We start from the raw sequence: 27,345 nt of genomic DNA, 5'->3' as shown, positions 1-27,345 counted from the left end.
TTTTTTAAAACAATTAAAACAGTCACATCCAAACGCCACACTCCCTTGGCATGTCACAGAAAATAAAAGGAGAAAATTAAAAATCCAAAGAAATGCTTCCCGTTGTCAGGGTGGGAGGCAATGATAAGAGAGGAAGGTTTATGACTAGAGTGAGCAGCATCCTCCATTCGTACATCTTTTAGAATAAGGCACTGCTGCATAAAGAAAGGACATGGCCAACAAACCTCTCTGGGAGTATGATGGGGAGGCAGGATGAAGGGAGACTCTGTTCTTCTCCAGCAACTCATAGAAAGTTTGCATGTGTAAGTAAATGTGCTTGTGTTCATCATCAAGAGAAAAGTGTGTGTCATATGGCATGTAGACGTATTTGTGTTTTTACATGTGTATGTTTGCGTGTGGCTGAGCTGTTGTTTTTTTTTTTTCTCCCCGGCTACACTGCTTTCCTCAGACTGTGCTCTCAAGCATCCACTCAGTGCTGCTGAACGTAACTCTCCTGTTGGCGAGCGGCGATGACTCCATGTTGAGCTGGTTGGTGGACTTGTGCCACCTCGTCCTCGCTCTGCGTGGGTAACTATGACTCTGAAAAATGGAGTAATCCCCTCCGTCAAAAGAGAATCTGTGCCTAGTTCGTGCAAGCTCATTAGGGAGCAATCCCATGTTGGCCAGGGCACTTTTCTTGTCCTTGAGCCGAGGAGCCTCCTTGGTGCCAGCATTGGGGCCTATGAGACACAGGGACATGGTGGAGCCCGTCAGGCTACTGTCCGTCTGCGTGTCCTCAGATGGGGGGCCAGAGCACTGCGCATCCAGGCTGGTTCTTCTCTTCATCTTGTCTACAGTCAGGGGAGGCAGCTCCACCTCCAGGATGGCAGTGGTGGCTGCTGGATCCTCCCTCTTCTCATTGTCCACCCTCAGCACCAGCGCCATGCACTCTTTGGGCGCCAGGGCTTCACGCTGGCCCTCGTCAGAAGGCTGCTTGGAGGCGGAGCGCTGGAGCCGCTGCTGGCTGCCGTTGGTCTGGGAGTGCATGCTGGAGCTGACCTTGGTCTTGCTGTCCTCCGGGCTGCTGTAGGCCTTGTAACGGATCATCAGGATGATAATGAAAACCAGCACTGAAGCAACAATTATACCACCAATAATGATGATCATAGTCCCCCCCAGGAACTGGCTGTGCATGAAGCGGCACTGGCTGACCTCACTGGCCGTGTGGAACTGCACACAGCCAACCACACGTGTGGCCGTTAATGATGTGATGCCGTCGTCGTAAACCGCCAGCACACAAAGGTCATACTCCCGCCCTGCGGCCAGATCATTGATTAAGAAGTTCTTGCTGGTGGATGGGATCATTCTGCAGAGAAAAGAAACATAGTGCGGTGGTGAAGATGTAGACGATTAATCATTGGAATTACAACGCCCACATTTGCTGATTTGCATAAGGTGTATTAAATCACACAAAGGTGTCAGTTCCACAAAACAAAAAGACAACAGGGCCACTGCAGCTCTAACATTAAATATCACTCATTCTGGTAGACAAGCATAAAAAGGACAACACTTCATTAAAGTTGACTTATGAGAGAATATGTTATATTATAAAATAGCAGCGACAAGTTGCTCCATTGGGTTTGTGTATAAAATGTAAAACTGCAAGGTGATAAACAAGGCAGAGGAGGCTCCTGACTAAAGAATATGCCACAACAGCTGCAGGCTGCAGGACAAGTGACGCATGATGTGAAGCCACTTTTGATGTGTGAATACCTAAGGTCACATTTTGTAGGCAACCGCAAGATTACTCGACTCTAAATACAATGGAGAAAGGCATTGTCTTCAGGTCAACATTGGCGTTAATATAATTAGAAGCTTGTTCCTTTTCCCTAAAGGAGGACTTTGATGGTTATCATTTGTAGGTAATAATGTACCACCTAAAGACAAAACAACACTCAGCTCCATGCCTAAACTGGATGAGAAAATTATACAGGAGAGCGACTCATTATATCTGATAGACCCTTAAAAAAAGAAATTCCACCACTATTATTAACTCGCTCCATGAATATATAAATCCTGAAATACTTCTCGGTATATAAGATTCAGTTCATGTGCGTCACACATTTCATAACACACATCAAACTTATTCTCGTATTTAAAATTGTATTTCAATAAGGTTTGCTGTTTTTACTCACTGTTTTAAAAAGAGTGCATAAGCAAAAGTTTGTAATTATAACTCAGGTACATTGATTTTGTCATTTGTCTTTATATCTGTTCTGTTTTAAAGAAACTTGCCTACAGTATATTGACCCTGTGCTTGTAAATTATTCCTCTATTTGTAGCAACCAAGCAGTGCTGGAAAGTACCCCAAATACTGTATTTAAGTACAATTTTGATGCATTTTCATTGTATGATACTTTCTTCAGAGGGATATACTGTTCTTTTTAGTGTGACAGCTGTGGTCACTAGTTACCTTTCAGATTCACATTTTACATAAAAAATATGATAATCTTATGAAATACAATGAATTGTTAAAGATTAAACCATTGGTTTCCAACCTTTTTGGCTCGTGACCCCACACAAAAACAGCAGTGCCTAGTTGGGACCTGTTGTCATGTTTCAGATGTCTATGAGTTGTCAGCAGTTCCACCAAAGAGACATTTCCCCTCTAAACCGCTCAGATGGTTTCATTTAAATAACAGTTTGAGACCCAAAAAGGTCAAAATATCCAATTATATGTTTTTTGTTCTTTCCTCTTCCATTAATCATCTCACTCACGACCCCTCAGATTTATTTTGTGACTGACCCCGCGATTGGAAACCACTGGACTCATCTACCAAACTGCATAAAGTAGGTAAAACTAACTCCATCTCAACCAACTACAATAGCAAAATGCTGCTTTCACATTGTTGCATCAGTGTAAAAATCTAATTATGTAATATATAATAACATATCACTCACAGGGGCTATTTTTCTGGAGAGGGACTACTTTTAGTTTTAGTTGTTACTTTATGTTCATTTTGCTGTTTTACTTCTGCACTTGTACTGAAGTAAACTTTGAATGCAGGACTTGTACTTGTAATGGAGTATTTTTATATTATGGTATTGCTACTTTACTTACAGTGAGTACATGATCTGAATACCTCTTCCACCACTGCAACCAAGCCTATTATTAGACAACCACATCTAATCACACTGTGTTTCAACCAATTAATGCAGACACGTACTAATGATACAAACAGTTACATGCAGTGGTGTCGCTGGCCCTCGTGTTATTGTTTATTGTCATATTATGTTTTAATGATGCTGAAAAGGCCCTTTAGTCCTTTAAAGTGTTGTACTCCACTATCTATTCTACTACTCAAACATCAGAGATCAAAATGTATTTGCTGAATCTGTAAATATCTCAAGGGTACTGTAAACTTTTATGCATTTTAATGCATTTTAATTTACGGAAAAACATCCCTCCTCAGTTTATCCCCCATATTACACTATAGGGGCTCTGCTTCTTTTTGGACATACTTGATTATTTTGCATCTTTGGGATCAGTCAATCTGCCATAACGTACCGCCGTGTCATTCAGCAGATGGTAACTCCAGATGTCTCACCTTTCCTCATGTCCCTGTTCTACCGAACCCCCACCCCCATCCATCCATCCACCCCCGCCACCATGGCTTACCTGTACACCAAAGTATCATCTGCTGTGCTGTTGTACTGAATCTGGTACATCCTGATGCCGGGGATGTGGCGCTCAGATGGCCAACGAATCACAGCGGAGGAGGAGGTCAGCTCGGTGACCATCACCCTCCTGTCCTGCTTGTCATAGCCCTTGGTGTCATTGCCAGATTTGGAGGAGGTGGTGATGTCTGAGAGGCCGGGGTCCTCACGCATGTGGCCTGTGTTGTTAACAAACAAGGGTAAGGGGATCATGTTGATCTCAACAGCAGCTGTGGCGATGCCTGCGGCATTGGATGCCACACAATTAAATGCTCCGCTGTCCTTCAGCGTGGTGATGAGAATATCAAGGGTGCCATTATCATACAGGATGGTGCGGGAGTTATTATGCACCAGCTTGCCGTCTGGTGACCGCCAGTGAATATCTGGATCTGGATCACCCACGGCTTTGCATTTAAGAGTCACACCCTGCCCTTCCATCACAAAGGGCTTAGTGGAAAGATGTTTGGTGATCAGCGGCGGGTCACAGATAAACTCCTCCTCTTGAATGGACCAGAAATACTTGTCCATGAGGTGATCTGGCGAGGCGCATGTCTCCAGATCGTCCTCTCTTGTCAGCCTGCGGAGCCACAGCAGCTCACAGTTACAGTGAAGAGGGTTTCCACCAAAGCTCACAGCCAGAGTGGAGGAGCTGGAGCCCTTGGCGTCAGACAGGACCTGGGCATGCTGGAACAGGCTATCTGGCGGCAGCTTCTGCAGCCTGTTAGAGGTCATGTCCAGGCGGACCAGCTTGGTGAGCAGCGTAAAAGTCCCCGCTCCAATGTGGTCAATCAGGTTGTGGTCCAGTGTGAGCGTGTTAATGTTGGTCATTCTGGCTATGGCTTCCCAGGGAAGGCCGCGCAGGTTGTTATTGGAAAGATCCAAGTCCTCTATGGTGGAAACAAACTCATCAAAGGAGGTGGGAGCCACCTGGTGGATCTGGTTGTTTCCCAGGATGAGGTGCCGCAGGTTGATGAGGCCTTTAAAGTGGTCGCTCTTTATCGCACTGAGGCGGTTTCCATCCATATGGAGCGCCCGCAGGGATCGCAGGCCGACAAAGGCGTGGGGGGTGATCTGGCTGATGGTGTTACGGGACAAGGTGAGGTGGACCAAACTTGTCATGTTGAAGAAATCTTTCCTGCGGATAATGGTGATGAAGTTGTCGGTGAGTCGCAGCTCGACAGTCTTGCGGTCGATGGTGGGGGGCACGAACAACAGACCAGTCTTAGCACAGAGCAGAGTCAGAGTGGGGGAGAGGTGCTGGCAGATGCAGCGGCCAGGGCAGTTGTATCCCTTCACCAGAGCTGCACACAGCAGCACGCACACAACCAGCCGCTCCATTGTTGATCAGCTTCCAGGTCCTGTGTGTGAGACAGACAAAGGGAAATAAGAGAGACACTGAGTCAAAAAATAGAGATCTTTGAATTAATAAATAGCATCATAGCCTTTATGAGAGCATGCTGCAAGAATTCAGAGTCTGACCAAGATTGCAGAGAGACTGCCAGCAAGGTATCAATCACAAAATGAAATGGAGCTTTTCTGCAATAATGGCACCTGGGATGATGAAAGGCTGCACCAACGCTGTCAGAAGCCCATGTCTCTGTAGCCTTTTAATGGAAATAACAGAATGTTTTTTTGTGCCACCAGGCTGCATCACCACTGAACCATATAATTTCTTGAATGATCACAGGACAGGTTTCCTATATTAGGTAACTATGTGCCATGTACATTTCCATCATGTAACAAGGCTTGTGTGTTTTTCTTGCTCCGAGTTGCACATCAGGATGGAGAATTAAATGTAGAAAAGGGCACTTGTCAGCACTGCTCAAGGATTTTTATGACCTTTTCATGCTCTCTGCTCTCCCTATGGTTCTGAGATGTACGGTGAAATTAGACAGAAACCTGTCATGTAAATCATGGCAACAAAAAGTAAAGGTGAAAACAACGGAAACACGGCTTGTTTTCGAGTCCATCAGATGGAGGCACTGAGGATGTTCTGATTCTCTGATTCCCATTTAGAGGTATTGATTTCATTCTCGGAGAGAACACGCCTGTGGAGACGGGAGTAAAAAGTGATCCTTGGCTGTAATAACCATAAGAGACCCCAGCGGAACACAAACGGTGATGTGCTGATGCCACATTGCCGGTGGTTTTACCCTCTTTGGCATCCATCTTGATTGCTAATACCTTAAGATTCACTGTTGATGAGAGAGCCTGTTAACACTGATAAAGTAAAGGGATGACAACTGACTTATCTTTTCTAGGTTGCTGCAGCCCTCCGCCCCATCCAACCCCACAGGTTAACACTTTTGATCCCCGCCAGATCCAATGTGTCAGTCAACAGCAATGTCTCTCTCTTTTTTTTTTTTGAGGTCCAGGATAATTATTTCAATTCACTCAGTGGATTTTAAACACAAATAGTGTCTGTTTTTCCCCGTTTTTGATGCTTCATCCAATTTGTCATGACTAATTTGAGAGCCTCTTTATCAACGTGCCACCATGTTGAGGTGGTGCTGACGTGCCTCAACACCACCGATTTTGTCCCCCATTGCGCCCAAAGCAAAAAAGCATCTAATGTTCACAGTAGAAATGGCTCTAAATTAAATTTGATTTGAAAAGGCCTGCGGTGAAATTAATGGAATATTTCAAATGCAGATACATGTCAAATTTCATAGCAGGAATACAAGAAAGTGCAAGCCAAGCTCTCTTCCTGATGTCTTAAAGTGAACAAACCTGGTCTGATGAGAGTTTTTATGCACGTTCAAGACCAGTTGCTTTTCACTCTCTCGCACACACACACACACACACACACACACACACACACACACACACACACACACACACATACACACATGCTGCTGGGTGGCTACTGTCTGACAGACAACAGGGCACCTCGTTAACTATGAAACACTGCTGTCCAATCAGAGCTCTCATTAAAATCTGGGTTTGTATGATGTCATTTTCTGAGGGAAGTGGAACAGCTTGAAGCACAAACCAGAGGGATAGTTTCTCAAAGGTTGTTGACAAAATCGACTCCACTGACTGTTGTGTTATTTCAGTAGATCATTAGACTGTATTTAAGGACACTGGACCCAAACCTTCGCACGGTCTGTGTTCACACTTCCCTCCCTCCCTGTTTAACTATAACCTCCATCTCTGAAATAGAACCACCGTAACGGTTTAAAATGTAAATAACGTTTCTCCTTTCCAATTTAGTCAAGAAAGAATATACAAGACAGATAAAAATACAAGCACACATAGTTATTTCCTGTGTTTCACATCTATACTGAGGTTAAACCAATTCCAAGTGCAAATAAAACACACTAGGTGGTTGACTATGTGAGAAATTTTCCAAACACCCCAGAGAGAATTTATTTATTTAGCAATGCTCCTTTATTGTTGGCAGCACCGTGTGTCTTCCTTGTCTAAATTAATTCCCCAAATTTCCTTTTTTAAAGATGCTGGGAAGGCTGAAACAATAAAGTAGGCTTCAGCAGCGCAGATCATACTCTCTGTTAAATAGACTCCTATAAAGCAGCTACAGTGGGGTAAGAGCATTTCAACAGGGCTATGATCTTTGGTGCAGATTTAATCTAATATTGTTGCCCGAGTTTATTAAATTTCAATATAATAGTGACCTTGCTTGATTGTGTTAGTTTTCAGATGGTAACTAGGCCACAAAGCTCATGGTTTCTCAGAGGACCAGAGCATTTCCTGCCACACCGTCGAGGATACTATTGATCTTTCAGCATCTCAGGGAGGGGGGGGGGCTTTGTTGCCACGGCAACTCTGGTGTAGAATGTAGGTCTTTGAATTGCATTAAGATGATGTTGAGCTGCCCGAAAAGGCAAGGCTTCAATCTTAATGGGTGCTGAGAAGGTAAGAAGGGACGTGAACAGATGTATGAACGACCCGAGTAAATTAAAAGAAAAGGCCAGCTTTGCCTCACATTTCTATTTCTGTTTTATTGCTTAATATTAGCGGCAGCCACCAAATCGATGTGTAGACAACACAAGAGAACAGGAGGTGAACTGGAGTTTAGGTTTGTTTGTGTCCAGTCATGCAGGAGCACAGCCTTTCACAGGGGATTACTTAGATGGATCACTTAGACACATCCATTTTATAGAATAGAAAGAATAGCTTATATTCACATGCTGGCATCTTCAGAAACTAAATCAACCAAAATAAAAAGTAACCAAAAACATGACACCCATGATACACAAACATACATTCTATTCATGCACACAGATGTAAATGCACATACTGTATGTATATTTAACCTATAAACATATGGAGCTGCATACTCCTCAAGTTTGAGAGCTTTAGAAACTGGTTTTACAGTGTAGTTACAAGTACCTTCCAAGTAAAGTTCCTCCCTATTTACCTGTGAATATAGTGAGATGAGCATTATAATTACTTACAATTGAAATCTGAAGATTTGCACCCCCTAAGCCCCACAGGAGTGACACTATGCTCAAGTTTTCTAAATTTGGATCCATCCCACACCCTAAAATCCATCGAGCTGGCTTTGACATTTGTTGCTGTTGGCTACAAAAGGCTGAATTACCCTTCAGACCTGCAGAAACAACCCGAATATGAGAAAGATATTGACTTTCTGTCAAATTTGAAATACATTTTTATTATTAATCTAGTCAGAGTTAAGCATTAAAGCAATTCATTTCAGAGAAGAAAGTAAACATTTAATGTCATGTATTCCTTTAATAGTAAGCATCTGCCAATGCAAAGCCCTATAAGTTTTATTTTAATTATGTTTTTCCTCCATAATACAGCTTAAAATTCATATGAGAATTAGTAAAGAAATTTCAGATGTATTTGACAGCTAAGCAGCCCTCCCTGTGGACACTAATGACTGATGACTCATCTGTATTAGAGGTGAATTTGAGTGGGTGGGAAAACAAGCATGAATAAAAAAAATAAATTAAAAAAAAGGGAGATAACAAGCTGTTTTTTTTCATGGCAGTGGCTCTCGGGGGAGAGGGAGAGTGTGCTGTCTACAACTTTTGGTGTTGTCATCAGTGAAGACAGTTACACACTGTAGGGTACAGTCAGTTTGGAGCGATCCTACTTCTTAATTGCTGTGAATTGTGCGACCAGCGTTGCTTGTACTGGATGTGTTTAGGTTTGTTTTATCTGGGTGGTTAACTCCTGTACCAGTGGGATCTCTCCTTTAACTCCTCTAACTGTCCTCAACTGTGTGGGGGTTCTCTGTCCCATGGTGCCCGATTAAATTAATCGTTTATCTTGAATAAAGGTTGCAATTTTTTCTGCTTCACATCTGGCTGTGTGGTGATTGTCCTCTTGTCTCTGACACTGGACCAAACAGGATAAAAAAAACAAACTCAATTAGTCATCGTTTAAGTCCCTTTTTTTGTTATGTCATTGTAAAAAGAATATTTTGGAGCTGGACAAAGTAAATAATTGAAGACGTCATCTTGGGCTCAGGGAAATTTTCATTATTTTCCGACATTCTCATAGTGTTATCGGAGCAAACAAAGGATCTGGAATGGATCGGGCTTTGGATAGCTGATCCCAATCCGTCATAAAATCTTCCGGAACATTCTGATCCCGATCCTGAACACAGATACTATTATTAAATGTCATCTTTGACTTAACACAAGAGACAATACTCTCCTCATATTTACATACAAGCATAATTCTGCACAAGGCATGTACACGTGAGCACACACACAGCCGCCCACACACAAACACAGGAGAATACACACAGAAACATATTTACACATCCATGTATCTACACATTAACATGCACACTGAACAAAGAAAGAAAGCATTTAGTGCCCAAGAGGAGAAACCAAGTTGAGAAGAATAAATTAACTTAGTTTTCAGGCTCAGATGTACCAGTTTAAGTGTGTGTCCGTGTGTTTGTACTCAAACATACTGACAGAAAACATGTACAAAAGATAAACTGCTCCTTAAAAATGCTCTTACGGTTCACAAATTCACAATAGAGCCCTGTTAAAAGATAACACAAAAGCAGTTGCTTGTGCAATTTCTTAAATAATCAGCTGCTCACTTAAAAAAAAGACTCAAAGTAAGAGCTTAGAGAGCATCATAAACAATGCAGTAGGAATCAAATGAAAGTTGAAAGATGCCGTATCCGACAGCTCGTCCTATTTCTGACTGTGAACCACCTTCCTGCTGCTGCATTCTTAACACACAGCATCCAGTTTACACATTAAACAGGACAAGCAGCTGCCAGGATGATAATGCGTTTGCAACTTTGTGAGAAAGTCATAAAATCTGTGAAGTCCATCTTTCATAAACTAGGAAAACACCTTGCTTTCTCACCTGCTCCGTTACATCCACATAGTGTTGGAAGGTTTAATTAGGGCATCCGTGAATTCTCCAGGATATTCTCATAATTAAATGACCAGGATGAAGTAAGAGCTTCATAAATTCAACAATTACTCAAGACAACTCAGAATATCTCGTGAATCACAGAACTGTCACACGAGGCAAACACACACCCTAGTTTCAAAGAAATTAAACACACCGATCAAATAGTGTCTCTTAAATAATTGTCCTCTATGAGACTAATGTATAGGAGTGTGAACTGCCATCATTAAACTGTACAGGAATGTGCTATTACCTGCCATCTTTAATTTCACTCAAAATGAAATATGGCCTACTTGATGTAATCTTGAGATCATAACGTGGTGACGATGGCTTCCTTTTGGAGGGGCAGCTTTCCTCTGATGTTTTTTTTGTAATGAGAAACACCACTGGTCATTATTCATATGATATTACAGTAGAGCTGAAACTCTTGCCTCTCTTGTTTTATGTGATAGTAAACTAAAGATCTTTGGCTTTTAGACTGTTCAGACTGGTCAGACAAAACAAGCAAGCTGAACTTTCCAGAGCACTTTTCATAATGTTTTGACATTTTAAAGACTAAATTATTGATCGAGTAAGTCTTTTTTTTTACCCAAAATACCAAGAATTCAGCTCCTCACATCAGAAAATGAATCAGCAACTTGTTTCATACTTGATTAATCATTTGAATCTTTTTTTTTCATTAGTTTCATTTGTTATATTTATGTATTTTTTGGCATTTTGCCTTTATTCACAGGTGGACAGTACAGAGTTGAAAGGTAGTGACATGAGAGAGAGAGAGAGATACAGGGAATGACAGGCAACAAAGGTCCCAGGCCGGGACGTTGCATTAACAGCATGGTATTCATTTCAATCACTAGGCCACCACAACTCTCCCAGTCTTCAAGGCAAAATAACAATAATGTAAATATTTCTGGTGTTCTATGGCAGTAAACTTAATATTTTGGGGGTTTTGGACTGTTGGTCAGACAAAACAAGCAATATGAATAAGTAAGCTCTTGGAAAATTCTGATGAATTGGAAATAATAATCATAAATAATCATTAGTGGCAGCCCTGGATTACAGGAACAGTACAAGTTGAAGTTAAAGTTAAAGCATATTTTGAATGTGACATTGAAAACCGTGATTGAATTCAAACAATGCCGGAGTCTGTCCTTTCCTCAGAAAAGCATCTGCCCAGAGTGGGTGTATTGTGAGGGTATTTTCTGGACATGACTTTGTCAGGAAAGCGTAAACGCCAATTAGACGGTGCAGGCAGCGGACTGCTAGCTGCCCTTGTGTGACTCTTGTCAAGATGCTGGCATAATTATTGACAGCCGAGTTCATTGAAGTCAGCTCCGTCTCCACCAGTGGACGCCCAAACCGAGGCACCGCAGCCCCGGGGATTTCTGGTCGCATCTCATCAAGGGGGATGGGAGGTATCGTCATAAACAGGAGGAGTATTTGCATATTATAATTATGTCTGCATGCAAAGATGGTCGTCTCAATTACATCCCATTTAAAACTTTCAATGAAGAAGAATTGAGAGGCACAAACTATTGCAGCTCCATAAACTTTAATTGTAAGAGCTTCCGTTAACAAGATAGAGAACATTAGGATTACATTGGTGCTGCGTGAGTATAGTCATGCACGTCATTTGTTGATTGAACACTTGGGTGATTGATTGTTACCCTTTACCTGCTACCTGTTCTTTTTAATTTGAATACCTCCCCTCACAGACATAACCAACCCCCAATAGCTGCTGCTACACTTATTTAAATTACTGCAATACAGGTTCATATGTTTAAAATAATGAAGCTTTTATAGTTGGAACAACAAAAAATTCAGCACATTTTTTAGGTTTGGTAAATCATTTATTTTACGACTGCTTTTCAAAAGTGTGCCTTTGAATATTATCTGCTAAATTATGAGTCACAAGTATTCACACATTGAAAAAAAGGAATAACTTGTGAGGGATTGAAGGACATACCTGTGAATAATGTTTCACCTAATATCTACTTTAACAACTAGCATACAGTCTTAGAGAAGGATATCTCAGAAATCTGGGCAAATGTACTGCAATTAATCAGTACATAAAAGAGTACTTTCTTGATTGATCAATCAATTGTTCGGTCTATAAAATGTAAGAAAATAGCAAACAATGCTCATCATTATTTCTCAGAGCATCAAGTTGACATATTTGTATTGTTGGTTTTCTCTGGAAAACACTCTAAAACCCTAAAAATCCATTTAACTATCACAGAAACCAGAAAATATTCACATTTGAGAAGCTGAAACCTGTGATTTTTTGGCATTTGGGCTCAATGAATGATTCAAATGATTGATTGATTATCACATTTGAATAATCCACTAATCGTTTCAGCTCTGCCTCATAGTCTACCTCCAAATTTCTTTACATCTTCACAAATAATCATGAGATGTAATACTGCCTACATATGTCAGACCACTCAAATCAAAGGGGGAAATTATCTTGATTTACATGAACGACATATACGAGTGCTTTTCCATGTGAAGTGATTGTTTCTCGCTTTTTGAGTCTCACAACCACACATGCCTACGTTTCTGCACAGAGTCCTGATTACTGTACGTCCACTGAAATAGTCTCATTAACCACAAGTACCAAATGATGCGTATTGGAATTATTAGATATGGTGTTGTTCCAGTCACTCCACTTTATGCACAAATTGCCTCCATAACTGAGCCAAACCCCCCCCCCCCCCCGACTGGAGTCCATCTGTTAGCTGTCACGATTAATAGAATAAACAGGACAATGCACTGCCCTCTGATTTACAATGGCAACTTGCCTATTTTAGATTTGCTGGTTTTGCAGAGCTTCACACTCGGAGAGAGGAAGCTGGCCTTTTTGAAGTTCACACTTTGAATTGAGGAAACTGCAGCAATTACGATGAAGATGAACTATACTGTTACATGTTTAATGATATCGATGGTGGAAGAAGTATTAAGATCTTTCACTTAAAGTAAAAGTAGCAATGCCACCACTTAAAAAGACTCTTACAAGTAAAAGTCCAGGATGTCCAAGTATGTAGGTATTATTGGAAAAAATAACTTAAGTACTCCCTATGCAGCTCTGTCAGTGTAACATTATGTATATATATATACATACAGTATATATATTGGATTATCATTATTGATGCAGTAACATGTCAGCTGCTTTACGGGTTCAACATTGTATTTATATGTTCTTTAAAGGTTCAACATCTTCATCTGCAAAAGATCTAGTTGCCAAATAAATGTAGTGAAGTAAAACGCAGAATATTTCACTCTGAAATTTAGTGGAGTAGAAGTATAAAGTAGCATAAAATTAAAATACCGAAGTAAAGTACAAGTAACTCAGAATTGTACTTTAGTACAGTACTTGAGTAAATGCACTTTCCATCACTGAATGATATGAATAACCTGCTAATGAAGTATAACAATCCAATACATATTTTCTTTACTGACTCCAAAACACTGAATCTGTATCTTTAAGAAAAATACTCCTGCAAGGGTCCAGCCTAAATTTGTTCTTTTTTGGAGTCATTTACGGAGGTAGGATGTCCTGACATCAACAAATATCTTGACAATACGCCGTGTTGCTGTTACTCTTTCCTCCATGTAGCACTTTCATTGACACCTTCCAAGAGATTGCTGAAGTGCAAGCGACACATTTGTAAAAATAAAAATTTAAAAAAGCACCGACAAACAAGCCATGACAAAAGCAGGAGCTGCTAGCAAACAATACGTGGACAGACAGTGAATCTGAATGACACCCAGCTTGTGGGATTTCTATTTCGAGGCTTAGTTATTTGGAAATCCGGTGACAAGAATTGGTGATTTACAAACACTGTAGCAGCATGATTGTCTCTTCTATATGTCATTTCTGCGTGGATTTGGTGACAGCTTTGTTGTTTTCTCAATGTTTGTCCTCCACACTTGAAACTGACTTGCTGTTTCATTTTATTCTCGTCTTCTTGTTCCTTAGCGTAGCGGCTCCATGCCCTCCTCCCTCTGTGCAGACGAGCTCAATAGACCCTCTGAATTGGTGCCTTATGGTGCCACTTTGTGCTACAGCGATGCTGAGGAATCCACACTTGGTTTCAAATCCTCCTCCCAAGGCTCCTATACTGCATTGATCCTGCTCTGTATGTACCCTTGCAAGGTATTATATATGCCTGTTATGTGTTTCACTGCCACAGCAGACTCTAGCGAAGAGCCGATTTACACTGCGGAGAGAAAATGTATCAAATGCCTGAAATTAAAACCTTCCTTTCCTGGTTGAAACACATGGTATTCATTTTTACAAAACAGCCATGCACTGATCTATCCATCATTAATATAAGCTGTTGTCATGTATTGAAGCTGGATTACTGGCCAGCTTGTTCAATAATAAAGGAACCACGTCTGAAGCAATGCGGACCATCTGTTAATCACACAATAGAATCACAAATAATGAATTCCTTTAAATCAGTTTACAATAAGGCAAAGATTTGGATTTTATTCAAACACAAGAACACACACACATCTGTTTTTTTCATTAAGAATAAAGCCACTGAAATGTTCTGTACATCTACATTTGGGTTTTAGTCACGCTAATGACGTGGCTCTGTCGGTAAACCACTTTGGTTCAGACTGAAATATCTATTGAATGATTGTTATGAAATTTGGTACAGACATTCATGTCCCCCACAGGTTGAATTAACTTTGGTGATCCTCTGACGTTTCCTCTAGCTCCATCATCCGGTCAAAATCTGAATTTGTAAAATACTTATTTATGACCAAATAAAACAAGCAAAACTAATGACATTCACATCAGCTGTACTTTGTGTGCTAATTAGCTAACGTTAGCATGTTACCATGCTAAACTAAGATGATGAACATGGTAAACATTTGACCTGCTACATATCAGCATGTTAACATTATCTTTCTGAGCATATAAGCATGCTGGTGTTAGCATTTAGCTCATATTACAGCTGGGCCTAAGTGCAGCCTCACAGAGCTGCTAGCATGTCTGTAGACTCCTAATCCTGTTAAACTGGTGCACCGTGTTGCCTCCCAACCAGATCCTACTAAACGTAGATGACCTCATTCATCATTTTGTTTCTTAAGTCAAATACAGAGTAAATATCAAATGTGTACCTTTTCCTTTCTGACTACACTATCATTTAATTAACACAAACAATTGAGATTCATTACAGACGGGATCCATTTGAATAAATCTATTGTAAAAACTGGACGCAATAATGAAAAACTCACACAGCTCTAATTGATATAGAAGACAGTGGCCCAAATTCACTCAAGGCTGTAATGCTTATGAGTGTGTGTTACAACCTCAGAATGAGGCGGCTATGACTGCATGTGAATCACCCAGTGCACACAGATAATGGACCGCACAGCTTCGGTTTGACACACTTCATAGGAAAGCCTTTGCAAAGCAGGTTTAGGCAGAACTTTTGTCCATCATATATTTTGGGTATTATATTCATATATACACTACATCGAGTCTGAGCTTCACTAATCCCGTCTCTGCGTTAAATGAAGCACCTTGCAATGTCAATACATACACAGTGGCAGTGGGGCAGTAAATACACAAAAGGTGTGGATTTATCTACAGTTGGCTTTGTATCAAGATAACGAAGTGAATTAATGTGAACACTAGCTGCTTCCAACAGCATAATTTTATCACCTAGAACTAGTCATTATGTACCAGTCCCTTTTACTGTGACTAAGTACTACTAAGAAAAACAAAAACAATATAACAAAAAAACACCTGAATTCTGTGCACCAGCTGCTTCTGTGCTTCTGTAAAACTCTCAGGACTGGATAAGCGTTTGCATATGTACATTTGTTTATTTGCATGTTTTGTATCTTGTTTTATTTTTGTTTGGGGTGCTCCATGGAGAAGTGGTGTGTTGTTTCTTATGTATTCTTTAATTGTAATCCTTAATTTAAACCTGGAGTGTTTCCCATAAACGTGGCTACACAGATCCCTATGCAGTTAGCCATAATGGCTGATCCAGGTGTCTACTTTCTGTGTTAAACAGGCGTTCATGCAAAAATCATGTCTATTTGGATAGCTGTAGGAGGCTCACAGAGCCTTCCCAGATATACATTGTTTAGCGCAAGTACACGTTCTCTACTACAGAGGTGGAGGGTGCAGAGTTAGCGCGACCAATAAAGCAACATTTATGGAAACACGGCAGGTTGAAATAAACCAGAATTATCCTTTATCCACATTAAATTTACCCTTTAAACACAGTTATGTTTACATTCAGTGGTTATCACTAAAACACATAGTGTGTATCCTCGAGGCCTAATAAACATGTCAAATGTTTTTTCCTTCCTAATAAATCATTTGCAGGGAACCTACATTGTTCACATTCATGCAGTCTTCTTCCTTTTGTTGGTGCATTGGCACACTCAACTGCCATCAACTGTTGATGAGCATGACACCGCTGGAAAGACGTCATATCATGTCACCCGCGTGCATGCGCTCCTTGTGCACGCACATGAGAAACAAAATGGTGACCGACTCTTAAAAACTTTGCTCCGTAACACTAATAGTGGTTATAAACTCCACAGGGTATCTTTTAAGTTTACCCAACCTTTCGGTAAAGTTTCCTTAAAAATGCTCAATAATGAGCTTAATTAGACAAATGGGTCTGTATAACATGCATGATAACTACAAATTGTTCACATTTTCAAAGTGTTAAACTAAAAAGAATTAAATTATGACTCAAGTCTGCAGTTTTTAATAGACCTGCTGGGTTCTGAGTGAATTAGATCCTTATTTGCCATTTCCTCTTCCAATTACAGTTATTTGGGGAAATCAGGTCAACGCATTAAATCCATGACATATCAGTATAATTAGTGATTATGTGAATTCAATGTTTAAGATGACTGCAGACAAGCTCATGCCACACTGTCTGAGTCCTCTAGTCACAAACCTGTCAGGCCTGTTATTTGAGACTGAAAGGCATATTTAGCTCTCTCTTATCAGTCACATAATTATTCTTTATCTATATTCTTTTTTTCTTAGCAGCGCACAAAGTTAATATAGCTGAATCCTCGTCAGCCAAAATTTTTTTTGATTAACTGCAGTGTAAAATTGTTAATATCCTACAAACTTGCCAATGGAAATAAAACGGATTCAAACTGGTCTGACATTTGAATCTCCATCCCTGTCTTCACTTCAACTTAACTTGTCTTGTGTTTTATAACATTATAATATATTTGATGAACTACAATGTAATATAGCAAAAAAAGATCTATTGACTAAAATAGTTGTTCTGGCAGATCTTAAAGGACAGGAAACATTAAATACTACATAATAATACTATAATAGTACATGTAGTGACTGTACCACCAGCTAGAAGAAGCTCATTATGGGTCACTGTGCTTGTGGGTGTACCATAAATAATTAGTTCACAACCTATTTGATGGAGGTGGCATTATCAGAAATTGCTCTTTATTTTCCATCTCTAGTTAATTAGTAAATTTGATAAATTAGCCGCTGAACCAAATTGCAGTCCAAAAGCTATCAAGTTAGAAACAAATTAAGCCTGAAAAATGAGGACCTCAGAGAACATTCAGTGGGATTGAGTCGAAAGTGCTTTTTTGGTTTTGTTCCCTTTTATGGCGGAAAACGTGAATTTAATTCAAAACCCTACATCAAGCAGTTTCTACATATTCAGCGTCTCCCAAATGAGTGCTGCTGCCATATAGTCAATGCAGGTGCTTGCTCAGCTCAGAAAATGGTTTGTAAATAAAGCCGCTGCCTTGGATTTGAACGAATTCTCAAAGAAGATTTTATGATCACTTCCCGGGTTTGATGTCTGATCTGAAACAGAGAGGGCAGCACAGTAGCAAATGTGTTGTTGTCTTTCGGTTTGATCCTCGGCCCTGGCCCTCTCATGTGTAGACGTTGCTTATTTTCCCAGTGTTTGCGTGGGTTTCCTCCAGGTGCGTGACCTTCCATCTAAATGAATTGCAAGGAAATGAACACATCGCTTGCTAATTAGTGGAATACATCACAAAGGATTTGGTCTTTCAGAATTACAGACTGATGGTTTTCATATGCTGCTGGAGAATGAACTGAGAATAATTCAGCTATAAAGCACCAATACTGAATGTGACTGGGATCGTTTCAAGCTATACATTTCTATAATTTACACAGACCATAATCTCGGACAGCAGGGCAACCTGCTCAGTGCCATCATTGCACTTTAATATAGCTCTGTTCATGCCACTTGTCTATAATACTACACCCAGGCAAGCTCATTGTGCTGCCAGGACCACTTACAACATCCCTGCCTCATGTGCAGCTCCTCCTCCTCCTCACTCTCCTCTGCCTATGAGCCAATGCAAATTACAGCAACAGCTTGGACGTGAGTATAATCTCAAGTGGTGTGAGCTGGGCTCCATTGCGAGGCATGCGGGCAGATGGAAGCAGAGACTCTGCCAGGCCTCTTTAGGGGCTCCCACTCTTTCTCCAGCATGCTAGACAATGGAGGAGCTGTGGCTCATAACCAGCTAGTTGTCTGCCACTATCATGCAGCCTACTCCCGTACACTGTATTTGGTAAAAGATATGAAAGGAAAGGGGGCTCCTGTCATAGCCTTGTTTAGACTGACCCACAGATGGACACTGATACTGGCCACATTATATCATGAGCCATTCACAGAGCAGAGGGTGGAGACTTGAGGAAAACATGTTCATACATTCACATTTATGATGAAAGAGGAGTAATGGGAGTTTCTATGTGTCTCTGCACAGCAGGTGATAGAGGCCTTTCCCTTGAGCTATGGTAGATATTTAAAAATATCCCTCTAAATAAACACCCTTTTCTATTTGCATAAAACATCATATATGAATTCAGTGAACATTCATTTCAGCACCTTAAGAGAAAAGCTTTGATTCTCTTAATAAAAAGGACTATATATTATTCATTAATGCAGAATGCAATTCCAGTGAGTACACCACTACTTCACAAACTGTACTGATGTGTCTGAACATACATTAGCCATACAATATTCATACAATATACGCTACAAAGCATAATTAACTTGAGTCTAGTTGAAATATTTTGTGGGTCTGGGTTGCCCCAGGGACTAAATTAATCTAATTTCAGTATTAGTATGTTTTCCTCATGCCTGAGCATGCTTCTGTCTTTAGCACTGAACTTTTCTCCACTGTCTCCAAGTTCAGTAACTTCGTATCTCTGATCGCCAGGAACGAGACAGAAGAGTTTGTCCTGCGCTCTAATTTGTGATGCCCCGCTGACTTCTGCAACAGTGAATGAAAATGATACATTAATAAAAGAGAGCTGAGAGTAGAAAGATTTTCTGTGGTTACGGATACCTTTTTAGGTTAAGAGCGTGGATTCAAGCGCTGCAGTAAAAGTTGCATCAAAATGTAATGCACCTTTTATTTTGAATGAATGAGCTCCAGGCTTTACACTTGCATGACAACACAGATGAGAGGTTCTCTGTTTTGCTGCTCTGGGAGAGAGGCTTGTTTATGCTCACAAACACTGATTGTGCTATTCTTGGCCATTGATGTAAATGGATTTCTTAAACTCAGCTGTGTTCCTTGTAACTAATAAGGATGCTTATGCAATAAGGCTGCACCTCCATGTGTCATTAACCATGCCTCTGATTTTTTAATCGTGTGATGTTGCTCAGAGACAAACATATGTGCCTCAGAGTTCAAACAACGCCCTGCCTCCTGTATGCATATGTAACAACAAACAGGACAAAAGAATATGATGTATGAAGAAATCAATAGACTGTGAGTCAGCTGTGTGTCAAGAAGAGGCTGTTTAAGTGACTCAGTCTTCAATGTGTTTGCCAACCCTGAGTGCATCTGCACGAACAAAAAGATATTTGAGTGAGAGAGAGAAAGCCAGAGAAAGCACCAAGACGCTGAGCACAACTCCCTGGAGCTACGCATCTATTGTATCTGACTTGTGCTCGCACGCATGCAGGTGTGTTTGATTTGACCATATTTTCCTCTGCTATTATTTGAAATAGCTTGAGCTACACTATTTCAAATTCACAAAGCCCTCGTTACTCCGAGACATATGGAGGATATGGAGTGTATAGCCTAATTTCTATGGATGATTAGAGCGGCAGGAACAAGAATCAGGTGCAGAGATGATATCTTAAACATGGCAACACGCTCTGTGAACCTCAAGAATATCCTGAGCTGCTACTCGACGCTGCCATCAATACTTGGTATTCCAGGAAACACTGACTGCAAGACTCAGATTACTTTGACAAGAGAAGCAGACCACAGAACACAAGACGGGAGGGGAGGCGTATACGCACAGTGCCGCCACTGGAATTTGGAATATGTGAGGGTAATAACTTGACCTCCTCCTCACTCTCCCCTCGATCCCTGATTAAAAACATGTATTCACTACCTACTTACAGAGCACCATTCTCTCAGTTGTAGTAACATCATTTTGCGCGAGCAGCGATGAACTGGTGGGGAATCCTGTTGTTATGCCTCTTATCGCCCTCAAACTTGACAACCAGGATTGAACTATACTCGCAAGAACAGCTGGGCCAAGATGTTGAAAGAATACATATGGGCCAAACTTGCCGTACTTTCACAACACAAACTGCTTTTACTTGACAGAAAAGGGTTAATTTAACTGTGTGTCTTTTTTGCAGGACGGAAAGAGAACAGGATGTCTCACAAAATATGCAGAGTTATGCAGGTTGCATGACTGTTGTAGACGCTGCTTGTTAGGCGTACGATGAGGGGGAGGGAGAACACTGAAGGGAACAGCAGTTATGTTCAATTCAGTAACACAAGCTGGCTAATTAGCATTGCCCTGCCATTCCCTTTGAACCAGAGGAGGACAAGTGGGAGCCATCATATTTCTTTGTTCTCAACACTGTGTGATGGCCCCCTGACCGCAGAAACCACAGGGGTTCTGACCACAGAGGGTCAGAGGTAGGCAAAATAAGCTCACCTCCCACCCTCCTCCTTACTGAACTCCCCCAGGGGAAATACCCAGACATTTTCCTGAAACTACGCCCTCAGCAAAGAACACTTACTAGCAGCCCACTGGATCAGATATAGAGCCTAGATGTAGTGCGATGACATTTTCAGGATGCAAACCTACTCCGAGTACACCAGACAGATGTTAAGGGGATACAGGTACCTACTGCACTTCAGATGCACACAATTATTCTTGGCTGACTGCTCTCTGAAGACGCAGCACAGATCATTAACTCTATCCTCTCATGTGCCGGGTTTTAATTAATAGTTTCATGCTATATAATGTACGATTGAAACATGAACCTGCGTTTATGTACTGCTGCAGCGTTTTGAAGTGAGTGTTTTATGGCCCATTTCAGGTTAGTTAGAGATACAGTCAATTGCACAGCGACTCCAGATAGAACCTTTTTGTACCACACATGGGTCAAATAATTTGAAATACTTGGCAAAGTTAGTCCAGTCACGAGGTGCTAGATGGGTGACTATTTGGCTTGATGGTAAATATACACCAAACGGGACAAGAACAGGCTGCAAAGGACAGTTAGGTCCGCCGAGAAGATCATCAGTGCCAACCTGTCCCAACCTCCGGGACTTGTGCATGTCCAGATTCAGGAAAATGAGCAGGTAAAATCTGACCTCACAACCTGTTCCAACTTCACGCTCTGGTAGTTGCTACAGACCTCTGTGTGCCAAAACAACCACACACACAAGGGCGAGATTTCCAATGTGTGTGTCCCTGAACAACACACACTTACTGCCCAGTTGTCAAAATCAAGATGAGAGAATAGAAGCGATGATAAAAAATGGTGATAGGCTCAAAGCAATAAGCTTAACGAACAGCAGTGAGCAGTGGAGCGAGTGCTTGGTGGCCTTTATTTGCCCTGCGTTTTGCCTTTCAGGCTAGATATATGTTCCCCTATCTTACTGGTGAAGGTCGTGGGAGCTGTATGCAGTCTGAGAGAAAGACTGCAGGCACTGCTCAAGGATGAAAAGGGTACTGCTACCTTCTCTGAATGTTTTGTGGATAAAAAGAAAAATCACTGGATCTATATACTGTATATATATATATCTAATAAACCCCTACAACTGAGCATCAATCTTTTAAAATTGATCTCCTATCATAATGTTGCTATCAAGAAAACTGAACATAACTTTAAGTAGGATTAGAGAAATAATACTTCTTGGTTGTTGTTGTTGTTGTTGTTGTTATACTACCATTATTATGGAAAGCATGATAACCTGTTTCAACATAATTCATTGTTATATTGATATATATGTATACAAATACAGAACTGACTTCATTGTATCCCCGCATTTCCCTCATCATCACTCTTGAGACGTGTGTTGTGTGGAAACAATCCCAGTACAATAACCCTGTAATACCAAAACATCCACTGTACTTACAAATTATCTATATGACAGTGTAAGACACAAATTGTGCAACAACATGTACATATTATCCATCATTGTCAATGTAAATCCAGGCAGGCTGTTTATCCATACGCCACATACTGAATGCATTACAAAGTTACTTACTACATTAGCCATTCAATATTTATCCAGCACACTCCCACACACTCTAGCACTAGTTGTAACCCTGCAGACATTGTATGTTGCCGTCCATTTGTTGTTTATATGTATCTATTTCTCATACCTACTTGTCTGTACATAATAGCCATATGTTTATGTTTGCTTATCTTTGTTTCACTTTACTTAAGCTGTTTAGATGCACAGTGAATGTAGTGCTCTCTGCACTGTGTGAAAGTACATTGAGTGCCACTGGAAACCTGAGTCAGATTCTTTGTCAGCCTAAACATACCTGGCCAATAAAGCTTGATTCTGATTCAACAAACTCCACCCATGTGGCTGTTTAAACTGTGTAAAACAAATGCTGCAAAAAAAGAAAAGAAAAAGCATCTGCAAATTTGACCCAATTCTGCTCTGCACCTGTATTTTCAGATCTTTTCTGCAATGAATTCCCACCGGTGATCTACATAGTACTGCATCTCCAATCTGCTGATGCACCGCTGCTAGCACAACATTTTCAGCATAGTTAGAGCCCCAGCTGAAGGCGGTGCCGCAACTGCTCAGTCAATATGCAGTGACTTGTAAAACACGACAAACTCACCAGAAATCAAGCCCTGGTCTCCATCGCAGGTTTCACATCAGCATCCCGATCAGCTGGCGGGTCAGAGAGTCAGAGCTGAGGCAGGCGACTCCCACTGGCGTCACAGGAAAACACCAACTAGGGGACGAGAAATCTGTTTAGCCTTTTTGTTAGCATTAAGACCCGTTACAGCTGAGGTGAGTTAGCTAACCACACAAACAAAACCCCACCAGAAGTGTGGTGGGATGTTTATCATCTACTTCTAGACTGTATTCTACACACAAGAGAAGCAGTCATACATTCATAATCTCATTGACTGAGCTTGCTCCTTTTTCCACTTGGCAGCTTTGGGTGTGATATGAACGCAGATCTGATTATGAAACAACAGGAAAGAAGCATAAGCAGCAGGAGAGGCACCAGAAAAAACAGAGTTGGAGATACCATGACTATGAATGTGTGTCCTGTCATTAATATTTCACTGCATCATTGTAGCTAAAGGAGAACAAAGTGTAAAGGGGAGCATAATGAAAAATTTATCATATTTTGACACAGCTTTGGAATTTATTTGTGCAAAACAAAGAACGGGCAAGTCTTCCGCTCGTGATGAGATTCTGTGACTGAGAAAAATATGGTGATTAATGCGTCCAAATAATTACTGCATGCTTTTACATAAGGTTATTGCCGTTATATGCACATGTCTGATGAAGATGGATGAGGATACAGGTTTGTAACTCACTTCAGAGGCTATTTTTACTGCGCAGGTTTTTCTTTAATTTTTTATTTTTTTTTGGTGCTTTTTCTCAAACAGGAGAGAGGTGACTGTCAAGGTCACAAGCCCTCAGTTTCTCACTTGTCCCTAAAATTCAAAACAAGCTACATGACATGTCACAGCTCTGCCTGCAGCACAGCAGCACGCAACCCAAGAGAGATTACCATATCGCTCACATTTGTCTGCAGAGAGCCTTCATGCATTAAAAAACAGAATTCTCCACTCAGGTTCTTCTTCCAGCTCTACTGTACATCAATTTGTATTCAGAGAGGGACTTAAGGCTTGTCACCTTCAGCTATTCATCCAGCCAATGAACTATTTATGACGCAAGCTTTTGCTTTTTGATACGTCATTCCAATCCTTTTCAATTCATCTCGGGCTGGAGTCGGTACTGTCATGTCAGAGTTTAAGAAATGAAGGAGAGAAACAAAGTAAGAGTGTAGGTGTCACAGGTTTCACAGTCTATCATTTCAGCCTATCGTGTCATGCATATTAACTGCCTCTACTTGTGTGTGTGCGGCGGCGCTGCTGCGGCCCAATCCTACAGCCAATGTGACAGTGAGAGGTGTGACTGCAATGTGACACTGAGCAACCACTGGGAGGTGCATAAAGTTGTGAATTTGTTTCGAACAAGAAGTCCTTCGCCCGTCCATAATAGTCTAACAACTGACTTTTCGGGTTTTATCTTTGCTTCCAAGCATCAAATCATCACCTGGCCCAGTGTGATAAGTCCGGTGTCAGCCCAGGACAAGCCAGTCTCACTTAATCTCCAACATGGCTCCCCTTCACTGTATCAAACACTCCACTTCCCTGCTCCATTTTCCTCTTGCAGCCACAAGATTCTACCTCTCTATTTCTCTTTCTTTTTCTCTGCGGGCCCTTATATGAAGTGAAAAGACAGAAGAAGAAAAAAAAATCCTCAGTGCCAGGCAACTTTGGCCAAAGGACATACTCTGTCAAGTCATTATCCATCAGGGTGATTCCCTCCTATCTGGGCAAGACAAAGACAGTTGTTAGGGAGACAGTCATCCTCCTGCGCTGCCAGCTTTGTTACTTAAAATACTCTGGTATGACAACAGGGGTGGCTGAGACTTCCCTTTTCTACCTCGCTGCGCTTATATTCTGTCAATCCACACAGAGACAACTTTATGTGTGTGGCATGAAAAAAACGAAAGGCCACTCAGGTTACAGGAATAGTAAAAAAAACATTTCTTTTTCAATCTCTCTCATAAGAAAACAACCTTAACCTTGAAATTCACCAAGCATTAATGTGGGCTTAAAAATGGACTTTGATTGTAAATATCAATGTCATAAATGTACCCGCAGTGAAAGCATTATCTGTCATCCATATATAACAATTAGCTTGAAGAGGATAGCAGAGGCAGGGGGACATTACTTTATGAGAATTGAAAGTGAGATATCTGGAGCAAGCTTTCAAGCTTCATATTATGATTTTCATAGAGATTTCCTTAGAAAACTTTGCCTACAGCAAGTATCAGGAAAAGCAGATCAGAGCTACGTTGATTTATTTAAAGATTGGAAACTAATAGAATTGTCATTTATACTTTTTGTCTAAACACACAAGATTAGAAATTACACATTTAGAAGACAATGTCGGAATTATCTATCTACTGACTTAAAGAGAGGGCTTTTTTTTCTTCCTTCTTAGATATCAACTCTGCAATAGCAGCAAAAGAAACCTCTGCAAAAACCTTAAGGCATCTCATTACATCAGATCCTGTTGACCATCTAGGCAGACAAAAACAAGCCTCGGAGCGTCAATCAATTATAGATTTGAGTGAATGCATTCATATTGGAGATGGTCGCCTTTCTTTGTGCTCCATTCCCAAGATATCGACAGAGGAGATGGCAACTCCTGAGCTTACCAGCTGGTAAGCAAGCAGCCAAAGCATTTAATAGGCCGCAGCAGTATGGGAAATTAATTCCACCATAGCCATGTAAGGAGGTTTTTGAGTATTTATTACAGACTTTAATTATTTTTAAATTGCAAGACTGGAGGAGTTTTGGTTAGAATTTCATTTTTCAAGTACCTCCTTCCCCTGACTGCAGCGATCACAGTGCCTGAGATGAAGACAAGCAATAAGGCAGCCGCAGCTGTAACATGCTTGTTAAAGGACATTCTCAATGTCATCATGACTCAGCAGGGGACTGACAGAGCCACTCGTTCAGGAAACAGCGATGCTGTTCGGAGGTGTAGAGTAGCCTGATAGCTGTCATAACTGTGAGGTCAAACTCATCCTCAGCAGATCCAGGAAACCGAATGCCACGAGACCATTCCTCTTTTCCCCTGGCTTTACAGTAATTTCCTCTTCATGTCAGCACTTTGATTAATGACTTGATGTACACACAGAATCTTGAACGCCACATGGCAAGTTATCAATCATAGTACTGTACGTATTTCATGGATTTTCAGCAACTGTAGCAACGTGCCACAGTCAAAGCCTAATTACATCTACCTAATAGGGGTGCATGAACAGCAATGACCCGAAACGGTGAACATATTAAAAATATGTCACCAAGTGTAGACCTAATGTGTTTAAATACATCAAATATATCCAGTTTATTCAATAGGTGCTAAATTCTCAGAGTCAACTGGGGACAAAACCACAAAAGTGAGGTGATTATTAAGGACGAGCAGCCATTTCCGCTAATCCAAGACACCTTCAGACTCTGATGAACGCCTCTATCCCACTGGCCTGACTCGAATTGGGCTAAACTCTTTACTTGAAATGAGACAAAAACAGTTTCAAGGAAAATTGCTTGTAGGAGCAGTTTGATTAAATAATTAGCTTTTTATTAGCTTCTACAAACCTTTGGCATCAGAGGTCAGGAAAAGATGAATGGTGTGTGTATGTGTGTTCCCTGGCCAATCAATACTCATGAATCTGGTGCTGCTAGAGGCCAAGGTTACCAAGAGAAGGTCTGGAACTAAAGGAGCAGGTTGGGATCGCAAAAACCCACTCTCAGTGATAATCAAGGCTGGTTGTATTGTGGTTAGATTCCATCAGACAAGGTTGGCGGATCACATGTTGAGGTCCTCTGTAATGCATTAGCTTTTCAATGAGACTCCATCCAATCACGTCAATGCGGGTTAAGTTACAGGTCTGAACAAGCAATCGGGTTTTGCTCATGTTACTATCAGATCCCCACATCCAGATATGGAAGTGGGATCTTTGCATTATGATTGGAAATCTCCAGTGCAGCTCAATTCAACTTGGGCTGCGACTAACGATTATCTGCATTATCGATGAATCTGCCAATTCTTTTTTCAATTAATCAATTCATTCTTTTGGTCTATAAAATGTCAGACAACAGAGGAAAGTGCTCATCACAATTTCTCAGAGCCCAAGGTCACGTCTTCAAATTGCTTGTTTTG

The 27,345-nt window shown here is 41.0% G+C and overlaps 1 protein-coding gene across 1 annotated transcript; it reads right to left on the bottom strand.

Annotated features, from left to right (window-relative positions):
* Window positions 1-444: 444 nt before the first annotated feature.
* Window positions 445-5,034, bottom strand: lrfn1 (leucine rich repeat and fibronectin type III domain containing 1). Its single transcript, XM_070905849.1, has 2 exons — window positions 3,659-5,034; window positions 445-1,345 (listed from the first exon to the last, which is right to left on the bottom strand). The coding sequence occupies exons 1-2, from the start codon at window positions 5,032-5,034 to the stop codon at window positions 445-447; spliced, it is 2,277 nt and encodes a 758-aa protein (XP_070761950.1).
* Between the last annotated feature and the right edge of the window lie 22,311 nt (window positions 5,035-27,345).

Source organism: Enoplosus armatus, chromosome 5 (genome assembly GCF_043641665.1).
Source record: "Enoplosus armatus isolate fEnoArm2 chromosome 5, fEnoArm2.hap1, whole genome shotgun sequence".
NCBI lineage: Eukaryota > Metazoa > Chordata > Actinopteri > Centrarchiformes > Enoplosidae > Enoplosus > Enoplosus armatus.
The sequence above is the reverse complement of the archived record's forward strand: the minus strand, read 5'-3'. Positions and strand labels throughout refer to the sequence as shown.